The 15,741-nt window shown below is 42.1% G+C and overlaps 1 protein-coding gene and 1 long non-coding RNA gene across 11 annotated transcripts in view; one reads left to right on the top strand and one right to left on the bottom strand.

Moving 5' to 3' along the window:
* The window catches only part of LOC141944104 (uncharacterized), a 38,660-nt gene extending 29,604 nt beyond the window's left edge, over positions 1-9,056 (bottom strand). For 8 of the 9 annotated variants that reach the window (XR_012629154.1, XR_012629156.1, XR_012629151.1 and 5 more), the window contains exons 1-2: positions 8,917-9,056; positions 6,807-6,958 (exon numbers count right to left, since the gene is read on the bottom strand). This is a non-coding gene — a long non-coding RNA (uncharacterized LOC141944104). Of the gene's footprint in view, positions 1-6,806; positions 6,959-7,594; positions 7,881-8,916 lie in introns of those variants that run through there. The other variant, XR_012629152.1, reaches the window with a different exon arrangement.
* KCND2 (potassium voltage-gated channel subfamily D member 2) overlaps positions 7,411-15,741 on the top strand; it is a 311,330-nt gene continuing 302,999 nt past the window's right edge. The window contains exons 1-2 of one of the 2 annotated variants that reach the window (XM_074870194.1): positions 7,411-7,425; positions 9,599-10,772. In XM_074870194.1, the coding sequence (XP_074726295.1) occupies positions 9,658-10,772 (1,115 nt within the window). In that variant the 5' untranslated portion in view covers positions 7,411-7,425; positions 9,599-9,657. Of the gene's footprint in view, positions 7,426-8,077; positions 8,416-9,598; positions 10,773-15,741 lie in introns of those variants that run through there. The other variant, XM_074870192.1, reaches the window with a different exon arrangement.

Here is a 15,741-nt window from a genome sequence, read left to right as displayed (position 1 = left end):
ACTGTAATTGCTGTAGTCTTGAGGCTGTTTTATGTTATAGTATATAGCAGTTCTTTCAAGTGACTGAGAAATGCTACATACACAACCGGAAGAAAACTATAAAAATCTGACATTGTGATGATTTTGTTCCTTATTATCTTGCTTTAAAAAGGTTGTAATTCAAATTAGATATTTTCTTGCTATTTGATTTATGAACAATGATACTACAGCAAAATAATATTTTAAATTGGTAAACAAAGCTACAGCTTCCTTACGAAGCAAGTATCATTTCATTGAAACATACTTCTTTAACTTGGACAGCAATAATTTTGTGCAAGCTGTCAGATTGTCTTAGCAGCATAATTTATAACTGAATAACCTCTGCTGAAAACTGCCCTTGAGGTGAAGTATTGTTTATCAAGCAATAAAATATTTGTTTAACTTTGTGATGAAGCTGAATAATGAATAAGTCTAATGTATCTCTGTGACATATTTCTTTTGGAAACGTGTGGAGCATAATGACCAGTAAATTTAGCACAGTTTTCAAATATAACTTCTTGATTTTATGACTGCTAACTTCTGGATTTTATGGCTGCTAGGTCCAGATGACATCCACTAATATGATGACATCACGTCTAATTAACATGTTTCTCAGGACTTGTTAACTATCCACTCTTCTACCCTCATTTATGTTCCAGGAAAATAAAATTGGGTTTAGATGTTATGAAAAAAATGCTAGTTTTTCTGATTTTTATTTTTTCAGCTTAATGTTTTAAATTAATTTCATGCAAGCAGTCATAAGTAATGCTCCACTTCTGTAGACAGACTCCAAGACATTTTATTTCATTCTTTCTTCCTGTTGGAAGCTTGGACTCAACATTCACCATAGCAATGCCACGAGGAATGCCACAAAAATTTTATTTCCTTCTTAAGATGGAGAAGTGGCTTGCTATAAAGGACTGCTTTCTCGTTGTTTATGCAATTAGAAAGCAATCACTAACATGAAAGAGGTTTCTATTCCCTGTTTTGAACTGTGGTACAGGGGTTATCAGCAATTACTGGCATTAAAAAGTGCCCCTACAGGCAGCTCTCCAGCTATTCTCAGGTTTGAAGAGTTACCCGCTTCATGCCAGTCTGCCTGACCCCAGGCTTCTTCCTTTGTTGGCTGGACTAAGGAAGTAATTTGACATGCAGGATAATAACTTTATTCAATCTACTAACTTCTGAAAAATGTTCTGTATTCATTTGTGCCAGTGAATGACGCATTGTTTCTATTAACTATAGTTTTGCACATACTCATCTCTCTCATATAGGATTCCTATAAAGCCCCTGAGACTCGAAATGGTGGAAGCTTTGCTGCAACAGAAGCGAGTTATTAAAACCAGGTAGGATATAATTCCAGTCGCTCTCAGTTGGAGCTGTATTACCCCTCTTTGGGTACCTTCCACATAAGGTACTGAATAGCAGAGCCAATCTAGTAACAAAGCAGTTTAGAAAGGATTCGCAGTATAAGAGAGGAGATGGGACTAATTAGGCAAGGAGCCATTGATCGTTGTGAGGCTTTTGCAGGAACAGAAGGTGGCTGACATCCAAACCCTACATTTCCTGGAATACAAAGAAAAAGGAGTATATCTGAAATGGTAAAGTTTGGATACGAATTGAAAGATTGCCATGCTGTGAGTATGTTATAGAGTAGAAATTAAAAAAAAAAAAAAAAAAAAAAAAAAGAAGGCTAAGTCAAATACCATGAAGTAAAAAAAAAAAAATCCACTGTATTTTTTATTTTGTTTTGGCTGTTAAATCATTTTACCATACAATCTGTTGTTCATGAGGCAAACAGCTCCTAAAGTGCAGAACACAGAGAAAGGTCTGCCAGCAAAATAAAGAAACTTAAAAAAATCTAAAGAGCATCACATTTTAATTTATCTATAACTCATAAAATATTGTCAAAATCCATTACCAGGACTGAGGTAAGAAAAATCAGAATGGGAACTCCTGAAAAGTATTAGTTTTCTCAAATTTGCTTTGCTTATTCACATTTGCCACAAATTTACCAGAATTTCAAAATTTTTAGCAATACTGTCCATCTTAATTAAAGCAGAAGCAAATATAACGGAAACTAACTTTTTCTTGCTTTATTCAGCCAACATTAGGCATCTATTCTACAGGTATCATCCCAATGGAACAAAGATTTCATAATTCCACTGAGCAAAGATTTCATAATTTCACTGATCAGATGACTTTTTCCAAGTAGATAGACAAGGATGGTGGGGCTATGGATGGCCCGGAGTAAGGAACTTAAAGGGGGAGAAAGTTTCTTCTGCAACATTCTTTATATTCTTTGAATCTGGAAGCTACTGAAATGTAAACTAACTTGTTTTTTACCTTGGCCCTTTAAAAGTGACTATGGACACTTTCAAAGAAGAAAACTAACCTGACTTAAAAATGGAAGTGCTCAAACTTTCCAAGACTGTTCAAACTTATTCTGTCCTCTAAGACTTTGTAACCACCTTAGCAGTCTCTCTCAGCTCTGGTTACACTGGACCACAGACCACTCACGCCCCTTTCAGTGTTACTCCCTGTGAATCAATCAGTTCCTGTTTAGCAAATCTTGAATCTCTCTTTGATAAACATTTCCAGGTAAGTTACTTTCTGCTGAGACTGAGATTCTCATCTGAATTATCCTTTTCACTGCTGTAAGTCTGGAGAATTACCTGAATAATTTCCGTTTAATGTGCAAGGTAGGATTCAGCACCCTTACAGAAATGACCTGGATTTATAAATTTTATTTATGTTTTGACCCACTTTGATCTTTCAGTTTAGCCAAGCTTTCTTCTGAATCAAGAAGAAACATATGAAGGAATGGTCATGACTGAATCATAGACTGTTAATTCTGCAGATATTGTCTGCCTGATGCAATGTGGTCTTTATGTGCATTGGTCTTGGAAAACCAGATTAGATAAAATAACTTAAATCATGTCTGAGATCTTATCCAATGGCTCAAGCAAATGATAAGACTCATATATTAGAAACTCAGTACACAGAAAGGGGGCAAAGTACCAAACTCTACATACTTAAAAGAGCCAACTAGTTGAAGTGGCACATTGTCACACACCAATGCAGAGATTTGTCAAAACTAAGTACTTTACTAGCAGCTCACACTTCAACACGACGAGACAGTGTTTCTAATCCATGCTATACATTCTAAGAGGGTTTTTCTCTTGTGGAGTGAAAGATGAGTATCTGATGATACTCGAGATTCTTCCTGTGATTAGAAATGTGGCTACAGTGTCACAGAGTCTGGCAAGAGGCATCCTCATCAAAGACTTCCCAAAGTGCTTCAGCGCAACCAGGCGTATGAACTCTAGGGGGTAATTAGTTTTCTGCAACAACTCACTCTTAGTTTCCCTTTCTAAGGGTGTGACCTTAAAGGCATTTGAAGTCCAGGGTAGTTTTCATACTGACTTATCAGACTGGCTCAGGCTCTCAGTCTCAGGATTATCCTGCCTAATTTAAAGTATCTAAGACTCCTGACTTAAGGACCATGGTCATCCCAGCCTGCCTTTTATAGTCAATGGACACCTGCCTACATATGCTGAGACTGCAGGTAGGATGGATTGCTCTCTGTAGTTGTTTCTCTCTCTGTCGACTCTAGGAAGTCAGGGTGAGCAGGCTCTTAATTAGGTAGCACAGGTGCCTAAAACTAAACTGGTTAAAATTGGGCCTCATATGGACAAAACAACTATTCCTTTGAAGATATTATATAAGCCAAAACATGAATTAAAAATAAGAAATATGTATTTATCTAAAGTAATGTTTAAAAGTTTTTATTTACCATTTCATTGATGGATAAAATATCACTAATTGGAAGAGGAATTCCCAGAGCTTAATATGACTAATACATAGTTTAATAGAATTAATATTTTATATAATATCCTGTACATCAAGAAAAACATATATAATTACTAAATCAGTATTTGTTGGTTTAGTGCAGATAAAGTACAGATATTTGAGATCAAATCAGCCCCTTCTTTGGAAGAATGTAAGGTTGTCTTGAGGTGATTCCAAGTACTGACTTAATCTCAATTTAAGAAAAAAAGAAACCACATTGCTGATAGCTCTGCCTTCCTTTTCCATGCACTAAATCTGTAATGAATGCATAAAAAAATCTTTTTCACAGAAATAAGGGTCTTTTTTTAGGTTAGTGATGGCCATACTAACTCTCAGGTTGGCTTCAGAATTTAAAAGAAATGGTGTATATTGTGCACTTCCCCCACAGTATGTCTTAATCCTTGACCAGTGAGGTCATTTTTTAACATCCAGAGCAATCCATCTCTCTATACAGAAAGAAGGACGACCAGCACTTGCACTGCAGAGTGACCTGAGCCTATTTTAGCAAACTCCCAGAAAGATGGCTTTTTGTCTTTGGAAAATTATGCCCATATCAAAAGCCTCCCACTTATTCTGTCTGGCCCATAGTACAAAAAGCAGCTAGATTTAGACAAGACAAATCTATGAAGGCAAGGAAACTGCAGACTATGGCTATACATATTTGTGTTAATTGCATGTTTGACAAAAGCATTATTTTTTAATTTGCATTATAGAATCAAATATGTTTTGCTGTATGACACATTCTTAATCTCGTGACCCAGTTCTTCAGTGGGGCTGTGATCAGCACTCCAGAAATCCTTACACCAGACCTTTTCTACTTAGAAGATCTCAGGAATGTTCCCTCCACTGAAAAAAACCCACCTCAAAACAAAACACCAAAACACCAAATCTCTTATGCTCAGTCTCAGACCTTCAAACAAACAAGACATGAGGTAGAAGAGGCAGACCAGTCAAATATTCTGCTAGTAATAACCAGAGTGGGTTTTGGAAGAAACTTTTGTATTTTGAAGAAGAATAAGTAATTTTGGTTCCTATAAATAAAAAAAGAAAAGAAGCCCTTTGCATTGTTTGACCAAATAGTAGATAAATACATGTTTTTTTATGGAAGCTATTCTTACTAATCCAGAAGGGGGAAAATAGCATAAATTCAGCAACCAGTTATTTCTGCATTATTTTACACATTTATATTGAGTGTACAAAAATATTAATATAAGAATGCAGGAACTGTGAAATCATCTTCTAGGCTAAAGAGTAAGGAAATAAAAAAGTCAATGTATAGCTGAATCTTGAAGTTAAGCCTTACAAGGTGGCTTTAAATATTTGTAGTGTTCTTTTCTCAAAAGGAAAGACCTAATACTAGAGCAATTAGGAAGAGGGGATGTACATTCAGTCTGTAAAGAAAATTCTTGGTTTCAGACATTCTAAATACTTCTAAAACTATTAAAGAAAAAAATTAAACGCATTAATATAAACTTATGCATCATTGCTGTTATCTTCTTTAATCCTTAGAGAGTTCTTTCTGCCTCGTGACTACAGAAACAATTAAGAAAGAGCTCATATTAGAGTCCATTGTGCATTCCACTTTGTACCATTTTCTTCTTTTCCTACATTTACTAGGATTTATTTTCTTTGCTTGAAAAGAGCATTTTTATCTCATTGAAGTCCCTGCCCAAAGTCATAATGCTCCCTGTCACATCACACCAATCTCTTGGTGGCTAATTATGATGTCACAGGCAGGATTTTGACTACAGAAGAACTGTACCAGAATTTAGGTTTTCTGCAATGTTCAAAGTAAGGAATACTGCAGCCAGACAAGGCGCAAGCTGTGAAAGTTTGAGATCCTGGCTATCACTTCTCAGTAGTATATTAATGGACTTTCTGTTAGAACAAGAAGGTAATAGAGTACGCTCTTTGTCTTTTCCTTCCAAGATACTGTTTCTGAAAGATGCCTCTCTGATACACAGGTTGTCCACAAAAATTTAAGGTGAGGTGGTAATTTTTCCAAATAGTCAATTGGTGTCAGAAAAGACTTTGAACCTGGACTAGTTTCAGATGTCTGATTTAAAACAGACACAATGTTATAACAGTACTATGATACCCAGTTGGCCAAATGTATAGGGTTTGTTTGGGTTCTTTCTCCATTTCCTGATGAAATGTGTAAGTCTCTGAAACAAGATTACAAGAAGAATCCAAGTGATCCTTTAATGGAACCCATTCTCATCTCTAGGCGGGGGGGGGGGGGGGGGGGGGTGTGTGGAAACTGTTGCAAGTGAAGAACTCTATTCTGGAAAAACTGCAAAGAAAATAAAACCTGAAAACAGTAACTGTTTTCTGTAAAGCTAGGCAAATTAAAAAATAAGCGCAGTTATTGATTACAAAAAGAACCTATAGCTGAAAATGAAACCTCATTTGATTATTTTTCAGGAAAGGAAGTCCTGCATTATTGTCTCAGTGCCGAACTGACAGGATCATAAATTGGGTTTTATTAATTGCTACAGGACTGTCTTTTTGTAGCACCAAAAAACCCCCTAATCTTTTGTATGGGAGAAGAATATCTACATCATTGGAAGTTCAATAGCTACAGTTGTCCAACTAATTTCAAATTAATGGATGAATTAATCGGATATAATGTACATTTGAGCTAGAAAAAACCCAAACCAACAAACAATTTCAGTAAAACTACAGAAAGTATCCTTTGTTTTAACGTGATATTTTTTCACATCATTTGATGTATATGATCGATCACCATCACAAGTTTTCCTAAGTAGGAGTTTTTAAACATTTAAATGTTTTTCAACCTTTTTTCTCTAGGCTTCAAGTATTTCTTATAGGAACAGCTTAGAGACTGCAGTATGGATAACGTTCATCTTTTCATGGGAACTTGAACAGAAGCTAATATATATTGAACACATTATTAAAATATAGAAAAGAGTTACCTCTCAAGCTTCAGTATCTATTTGGTCTATTTTTGTTTCGGTTTCTTTGGCATATGCCTAAAATAGGTTATCGGAGTGGGCTGTTTGGTCAGAAGATCTTCAAGTATAAAGGAACCTATTTGCTCCACGATTCCTTCGGAAGGCTCCTATTACTAAACCGAAAGAAACGTAAATTAGCAGGAGGAATACCTTCTGCTATCTTGATGCAAGCTTTGTGAAGAAGACACCGGGTGTTTTCAGAATCTTAATTAAAAACCACAGACAGTTCCTTGCGTTTATCGGAGCTCTCGGCTCGGCACGCAGAGCTCGAAGAACGGCGTGCCCCCCTTCCCCGGAGACGCACCGCTGCTGCGAGCCACTCTGCGGCGGGAGGCGGCGGCGGGTGCGGCCGGCGGGCGAGCGGCGGAGCCCCGGGGCGGGCGGCCGGGGGGCGGCGCGGGGGGCGCGGCGCGGGGGCCCGGTCGGCCCCGCAGCGGCAGCCCGGCGGGGCGCTCGCTTCCCGTCATCCCCGCGCCATCTAGCGACGGGAAAAAGGGGGGCGGCTTTGCACGGGAGCGGAAAGGAGAGGAGGAGGAAAAGGCTCCCATGCTCGCCCCAGCTCTCGCCTTCCCCGAAGCTGGTAAGAGCCGTTTGGATATTGCAGCGAGAACTCCGGAGTGGCTCGGGGCGGGTTGTGAGGAGCGTCGCCACACTCCACTCCCAGGCATTTCATCCCCGCTTCTTTCAGTGAACCGTTCCCCTCCCCTTGACAGGAGCTCGCGCTCCCGAGGAGCCCCCGGACACCTCACCTTCGCCATCCCCGCCGCCCCATCCTCCCGAAACACCGCTAACTCCGGAGGGTCTGCGCGGCGCTGCCGGCGGAGGGGCTGGACCGCGCGATCCCGGCCCCGCTGAGACACACACACACACACACACACACACACACACGCACGCACGCACACACGGGCACGGGCACACGCACACACGGGCACACACACACACACACACGCACACGCACACACAGGCGCTCCCCGCCTGCCCTGCCGCCGCCGGCACAGCCGCCCGCAGCCCCTTTGTTCCGCCCGCGGAGCGATGCCCTCCGCGCCCGCCCCGCGCCCCCCCGCCCCGCTCCGCCGCCGCCCGCCCCTGCGCCCCGAGCCCGCGGGCGGCGGCGGCGCGGCAGGGCGGCATGGCCCGCCCGCCGCGGGGGAGGCAGCGGGAAGCCCCCCCCGCCCCCGGCCGCGCCAGGGCCTGGCCGCCGCCGCCCGCAGCCCGCGGCAGCCCCGCGGCAGGGGCAGGGGCCGGGGCCGCGGCAGCGGCCGCGCCTGCCGGCAGCCCCGCGCCGCAGGATCCGCGCCCCGAAAGGACGTGCTCCGCCGAGTTGCCAGGCGCGATTACGTTGTTTTTTTCCCCCCACCCACCCCTTGAACTTGTTGCTTGGCGCTCGGCGGTGGCGGAGGGGGGTGGGGGTGGGGGAAAGCCTTATTATCGATGTCCCTTTGGATGCGATCAAGCTTTCTGAGGAGCAACTACTTCCCCGCCGTTCCCGGCGGGGCGCGGAGAGCTAGCGGCAGAGCCCGTATTTCCAAAAGTCTCTATGCAACTGAGCGCTCTCGCCAGACTTTCACAGGTAGGTGCCGCAGGCTGGGCACGTCCGGAGGGGTGCGAGAGCAGAGCTGAGGGGAAGGGGCGAGAGAAAGGAGGCGGGAGGGAGGGGGATGATCCGCCGCCGACCACCGAGCCGCTACCGAACCCCGCGCCCGCCGCCGCGCCCCCCCCGGCCTCCCCCGCCGCCGCGGAGCCCCTGCCCCGCTCCCGCCCCGCCGCCAGGCTCTCTCGGCTTCGCCCTTCGCCGACCGCTCGGCCGCTCCCGATGCCCCATGCTGCCCCATGCAGCCCACCCTCTGCGGGTGCCTCCAAAGCCCCCGCTCCTACCGCCCGCCGCAGCCGCCGCGGCTCTGCCCGGCCCCCGTCTCCTCGCACCGGATCAGCCCCTGTCCCTGCCCCGACGCCCCGTCCCGGGGAGACTCCCCTCCGCCCGCTTCCTTTTTCCGGGGCGCTGCCCCCCTCCCGGCGCGCCTTCCCCGGCGCCCCTCTGCCCTTCAACGCATTTCCTACAAGGAAAACTTGCCTTAAAGTTTAATGCTGCCGCCCGGAGCTCCTCCCCCTGCCCCGCCGGCTCCCCCGGCCCCGAGCCGGGGTCAGGGGGAGTCCCCGGGGCTGCGATCAAGGTCAGGGAGAGGATTCGTCCCGCGGCTGCCTCAGGGCTGCGGCTGGGGAGGGGGGAGGCGGCCCGCCCGGCCCAGCCCCTCCGCCCGCCACGGCGAGCGGGCGGCGGCGCCGGGCGGCCCCGCTGCAGCCCGCCCGGGAAGGGTCCGCCGGCGGCAGCGGCCCGGCTCCGGCGGCCGGCGGGGAGCGGAGCGGAGCGGAGAAGGGGCGGGGGGACCGGCTGCGTCGCGTGTGGAAGAAAATCTCCTTCCAGGTGGCTACACCGCTGCACCAGAGCTGCTCGCCGGCTCCCGGGGTTAGTGCTCTGTGGACCGTTGCTTCCATCCAGGGGCCTCACATGGACCTTGTATCCTAAGGATCTGTCTGCTAGAGTAGCTGCTTTGAAAGCGTTGATGTGCCCTGATTTATTGTCCTAACTGGCTAACCAACGCCTGGAAAGGATATTCTGGGATGAAGAGGGGGAGGAAACGAAAAGGAAGCAAAAAGATTTTCGGTTAATACTGGAAATCACAACAATGTTCAGAAATTCTATTGCCTCAAAAGTGGGTGAGCATTTGTATTTTTCTGTTCCCTCTCTCTTTTAGTGGCTGGACCAGAACTGTCTCTAGATTGACTCCTTTAGCTGTAGTAGGTGTTTGGGACCATGGCAGCAGGAGTAGCAGCTTGGTTACCCTTTGCCAGGGCAGCGGCCATAGGATGGATGCCAGTGGCCACAGGTCCCATGCCAGCTGCTCCGCGGCAGGAGAGGAAGAGAAGCCAGGACTCTCTGATTGTGCTGAATGTGAGTGGCATCCAGTTCCAGACGTGGCTGGACACCTTAGAGCGCTACCCCGACACTCTGTTGGGCAGTTCAGAGCGGGACTTCTTCTACCACCCTGAGACACAGCAGTACTTTTTTGATCGGGACCCTGACATTTTCCGCCACATTCTCAACTTCTACCGTACCGGGAAGCTTCATTACCCCCGCCAGGAGTGCATCTCAGCTTATGATGAAGAGCTGGCCTTCTTTGGCATCATCCCTGAGATCATTGGTGACTGCTGTTATGAGGAGTACAAGGATCGCCGGCGTGAGAATGCCGAGCGCCTGCAGGATGATGCCGATCAGGACCATGCAGCTGAGAGCTCCCTGCCCTCAATGACAGCTCGGCAGAGGATGTGGCGGGCCTTTGAAAACCCACACACCAGTACGCTTGCTCTGGTCTTCTACTATGTCACTGGTTTCTTCATTGCCGTCTCTGTTATTGCCAACGTGGTGGAGACAGTGCCCTGTGGGGTAAGCCCGGGTCGCATCAAAGAGCTGCCCTGTGGAGAGCGCTATGCTGTGGCTTTCTTCTGTCTGGATACTGCCTGTGTCATGATCTTCACAGTCGAATATCTTCTACGTCTGCTGGCGGCCCCTAGTCGCTACAAATTCGTGCGCAGTGTCATGAGTATCATTGATGTGGTTGCCATCATGCCGTATTACATTGGCCTGGTGATGACAGATAATGAGGATGTCAGTGGGGCTTTTGTGACACTACGAGTCTTTCGCGTCTTCAGGATCTTTAAGTTTTCCCGCCACTCGCAGGGGCTGCGCATCTTGGGCTATACCCTGAAAAGTTGTGCCTCGGAGTTAGGCTTCCTCCTCTTTTCACTCACTATGGCCATCATCATCTTTGCCACAGTCATGTACTATGCAGAGAAAGGTTCATCAGCCAGCAAGTTCACCAGCATCCCTGCAGCCTTCTGGTACACCATTGTCACCATGACAACACTGGGGTAAGTGCAGCTGGTGTTTGGTTACAGCCAACATTTCAACAAGTGTATTGGCACAAACGGAAAATACTCACTTAAAAAAAAAAAAAAGTTGATAGAAAAAATGCGAGGGCAAGTTTTTGTTACAGAACTTTATGAATACAACTTATCACTTAATTTCTAAATGTTTTACACTTGCAAGTGAGTTAAAAGTGTTGCTGAAAGTAAAAAAACCCAAACCCCAGAACTGCAGATAAACTGAAAAATCAAACAACAAAACAAAACAAAGAGATCTTGAAACTGTCGGGGTTCTTTGCAATTTTCTCTTAACATTTTATTTGGTTTTGGCTAGAGAAATTGGAATGTTTTATGAATGTGAGTTATCAGTGAATTTTTAATAGAGTAATGTGTTTGCTGACAGGACTTGTTACAGTGTTGCTAAAATAGTGAGGATTATTATAAGGAGAACCCAAGTGCAATCTTTTGATTTGATCATGCTTAAAAGTATGTGAATCTGCCATTTTGTTTGAAGTGATGTATTGACGTAGACTTAGATATTGAGTTTGGTATTACAAAGTGATTTCATGAAAATAAACCAGCTATAGATACCTTAATCTTCACAAAAATTATTCCTGATGTTATTTAAGGCACTGGATACATTTCCTTTGATTTCCATGGAGCTGTAACTTGTAAATGATGGGTGTCAAGCTACACTGACTGGTGACAGACTCTGGAAAATGATCGGAAGAAGTGTGAGGCATATGACAGATCAAGTATATGTCTTAAAACATAATTCTAATGGCAATATATAAATTCTTCCAGAGAATTAGGAGTTAAAAAATGCCATTGTTGACATTAGACTCCAATGCAGTTTAGTGGAAATATGGGAGATAGTATTATTTTATAAAGTCTCTGACACCAGAGTCGTATTGTATCAGCTGATTCTGTGCACCAAGTTGTAAAATGCATTTGTCTGTAATTATAACACAGGTTTAGAAGGTTGACTAATTTGAGAAGACAATTTCTTGCCCTGTTCTTTATTTTGGGACGTAGAGTGAAACTGAAACTCTGTGAAACTGAAAATTTGTTGATTCCTTAGAAACTGTCTAGTTATTTAATAATTACAGATATTAAAAGACAAACTTTTCACTTTCATGAAGCCAAAGCCTATCATTTTGTTAGTCAAACATTTTGCCACATCTGGTTGGGACTGTTGAGATTTATGTAACGTGTATAACTTTTAAATTTAACAAAATGAAAGTGCATTATTAAACTATTATGAAAAAGTTGATTTATTATGTGCAATTGTAATTTAGTTGGGAAAAGCACACATAAAATACTGAAAAAGATAAAGGGACTGTCTTATGCCACCATTTTTTATACAGGGCTTTTATCTTCAGCGTGATATAACAAATGAAGATAAATATAGTGCGTTGTAAATATTTCATACTGCTTGTAAGGCCAAGTTATGCTAAAAAGGAGTGACAAGAGCTTTGGGGATTTTAAGCTGCTTGTTAGGTTCCTGGGATTTCTTTGGTTTTCATTTTCTTCTGGTGGTGACAAACTGAAGGAACAAGTTACACATGCTAACTAGTTCCAGAGTCCTGTATTTTCTGATGCTGGTACTTTTTGCCACATATATTTAATTAGTACGGTGATGATTTTGACAAATTAGGCCTTAAGAATTTACCATTATTTAGAATGTATAATCTTAGTATAAAAGAGGAAGAGCTGGTCTGTGTCTTTTGTAACAAAAGGTGTTTTTTGAGTAAGTTGTTTTCGCTGTCATGGGCAGTTTGGGCAGTACTTATCCATGGTACTGAAAATAATTTTGTCTTCAGTTTTATGGTCAGTTTGCAGTTGATTATGATGCGGGTATGGTATCTATTTGGCATTGATATAATTTGTTTGTTTCATTCACAGAAAAAAAAATATTATTCCATAGTTGCAGGTTTTGAGGTATTATTCTGAGTAAAATCCTCAAAAGTACTGATGAGATTTGAACATCATTAAGAATCTCTCTGAATAGAGCCTAAGAACCTATTTTCAAGTGTGCACCCATACAATATTTAGGTCCTGAGGGGAAGAAAAAGGGTTAAAAAGAATACACTTATGCTTGATTCATTTTTCAAGGTAGTTTGCACAGAGAAGTTTTCAGCAGGTTGTACAGAGGTCCAAAATTTCACCCTCAGAAGTTCAGATATGATAATAAGTTCAGATATGACAGGCATCACAAATTTCTGGGAGATCTTTAATCAATGCATTAGCTATTAGCTAGATGATGTCCTTTTAATAACATCATGATAACCATACAAAGATTATGTTTAAGTGTTAAATACATATGAATAATTTAAATAGAATTAACATAATACAAGCTTTGAACTCTTTTTAGTTGATGGAATAATTACACAAAAAGAGAGGGAAATTACAAGGAAAAGCAGCAAGGGTCAGTGAAAGATGATTATAATTAGTACTGCTACTTTTGCTCTGTGCTAAAGCTTCCTGTCCCTTTACTAATACAGAACTCAGTTCATTTTTAATTTTACTTTAGCTGAATTAGGGCTATACAAATGGACTCTAGACGCACAACTTTTGTTCTTTTAGCAACAAAGCTTGATTAAGTCTTTATGATTTAAATGACAATAGCACACAGCAGGTTATGTGAAATATTACGGAAATAAATGAAAGCTAATACCGAATAATAGATTAACATAAAGTTGAATTTTTGAGTCTTGGTGTCATTCTCATATTTTGCTAGATAGCAAGGGTATTGAGTAAGCGACCTTTGCAATTTGGGGAGTTATTATCCTGGAAGCAGAGCTATATTTCTCAGTTCTGCATGATTGCTGAGCAATTAAAGTGTCTTTAAAAAACATAGATTACATTTTCTTCTGCAGAGTGCCAGTGACTTCAAATATTACTACATTTTAGCCTCCAAGGATATCCCAGCTATTAACTGTTCTTGACTGCTCAGCTCAAATGGTACATAGTTCTACGTAGGAATGTTACAGGAAAGAAATGAAAGGGAAGAAAGGAGGAAAGGAAGAGAGAAATAGAGTGAGAAAGAGATAAAGGCTGACAGAGAGGGGAGAGGAAGATGACTCTAGAATAACAGCATGCACTCTGCCAGAAACTGAGCTGTCTGATTAAAATTTCAAATTAGTGTTTTATCAGTATCAATTGTAGCAAAAGCAAAAGTAACGTAGGGACAAGAAGGGACAAGAGAATAAAATTGAAAGAGGTCATAAAGCAGTTTGTGGAGATTCAAGATAACAATGAAAAGCATAGAAGTTAGGGGCATAAAGGTCAAGAAAGAGGGTAGTGTAAAACCTGGCAGAGAAAAAAAGCACAGACCTATAGAACTGGGACTGGCAGACTTACATGGGGGTTTGTGAACATCTATACCTGTAATGACACAGTTATGTCACTTTCTGCTGTCACCTTATAACATGATAATCTAATAACTTTCCTTTTGCCTTGTCAGTAACAAGCAAATGAGCTGAAATAGCTGGTAAGGTTTTGATGGTGTAAGGTTTTGATGATGTAATTTGTTCCCAAATCAGCCAGAGCTATAGTGTAGTTTATGTTTTATAAAGATATTATACTTTAAGTGAGGAACACAGTGCTGCTTCTGTATCTTGTACCTACATATTCGCTCATTCATGCATTTTGTGTTTGATATTTTCAATGCTGTTTCAAATAGCATTTTTCTATTTTTGTATTCTTGTATACAACATAGTGAATTTTGTACTTTACAAATGTGTTTGATGTCTCAATCTATTTTTTCTTCACAGCAGAGACATTTAGCCTGAATAGTTAGAATACTCTATAACAGAGAAGGGACAAAGTGTAGTGTAATCACCTTCAAAGTGCATTACTAGATATTCAAAAAGGGCTCCAGGGAGAATTTGAAATACTGAAAAGTAAGGGTCATTTTGATGGCAGTAAAAAAAATTTATTTGTTCTCTAATAAAAAGATTACTCAAACTGTGTTGGGCTATTGTTAGCTTGACAGAGAACAGGAGTAATTATATTCTTATTTAGTTGCACTAGGGACCAGATGTCCTGTTCAAAAAAATCCTGAAGATATCTTTAGAGGAACAGGAGTTAGTTTACTTCACTCATTTTTCTTGAGCATGAATTTCCTTACTTCAGTTATGAAGAGCATGAAGGTGATGCTTAACAAAAAGATCTTTCTGCTCAGAATCTAATTTATTTACTCCTTTGGAGGAAACAGATGGAATTTTATTTTCTTGTTGTTGTTGTGAGTGAGGAATAAGAACAATGAGATTGGTGTAGGCCAGGATGTAGCAAATACATATGCTGACTTAGTACAGCAGAACAAATCGACTCAGAGAGTAATTACGAGACTGGTGCCTGATCTATTAATTATGTCCTATCATTCAACTGATCCTCGGTGAATATTGTGATTTTAGTAAAATCCTTTAATGATCGAACCCATGAAGTTCAAACTGAGTGATGACAATCCGTACTTGACTCACATCATTGTGCCTCTGTCTTAAGAAGAAAAATTTGCAATATAAAAGCCATATAAATCTGTGAATACAGTATTAGAAATAGTGCTACTGTGCAAAAAAAAATCTGGAAATGGAAACTGTATCTCTGAACATGGGAACTTATAAATACTGCTGAAATAAAATGATTATCTAAAATAAGTTGAGAATATCTTGCAACTTCAGGGTGACAATTAAGTTCTCAGACATTTGAAAGAAAGTCTAATGAGCTACTCCTATTACTTGATTTTTACGTCATTATGGTTCACTGGAAGCAGTTCATAATTTGCATCATGGCAAACTGATGAAAGAAGAATCTGGTTCAGCAGGGGTTAAGTGGATAGATTGTTCAAAAGAGGGAATATAAATTAGAAATACAGAAACAAAGTTTAGATTCAACCTTATCAGGTTTCATCAGCTACCTGACAACAGAGCTGACAGAATGATAGAAAAGATTCTGTATATTTCTGTACCCATCA

The sequence above is a fragment of the Strix uralensis genome, chromosome 5, assembly GCF_047716275.1.
Source record: "Strix uralensis isolate ZFMK-TIS-50842 chromosome 5, bStrUra1, whole genome shotgun sequence".
Taxonomy (NCBI): domain Eukaryota; kingdom Metazoa; phylum Chordata; class Aves; order Strigiformes; family Strigidae; genus Strix; species Strix uralensis.
This window is presented reverse-complemented; position numbering and strand designations above follow the sequence as displayed.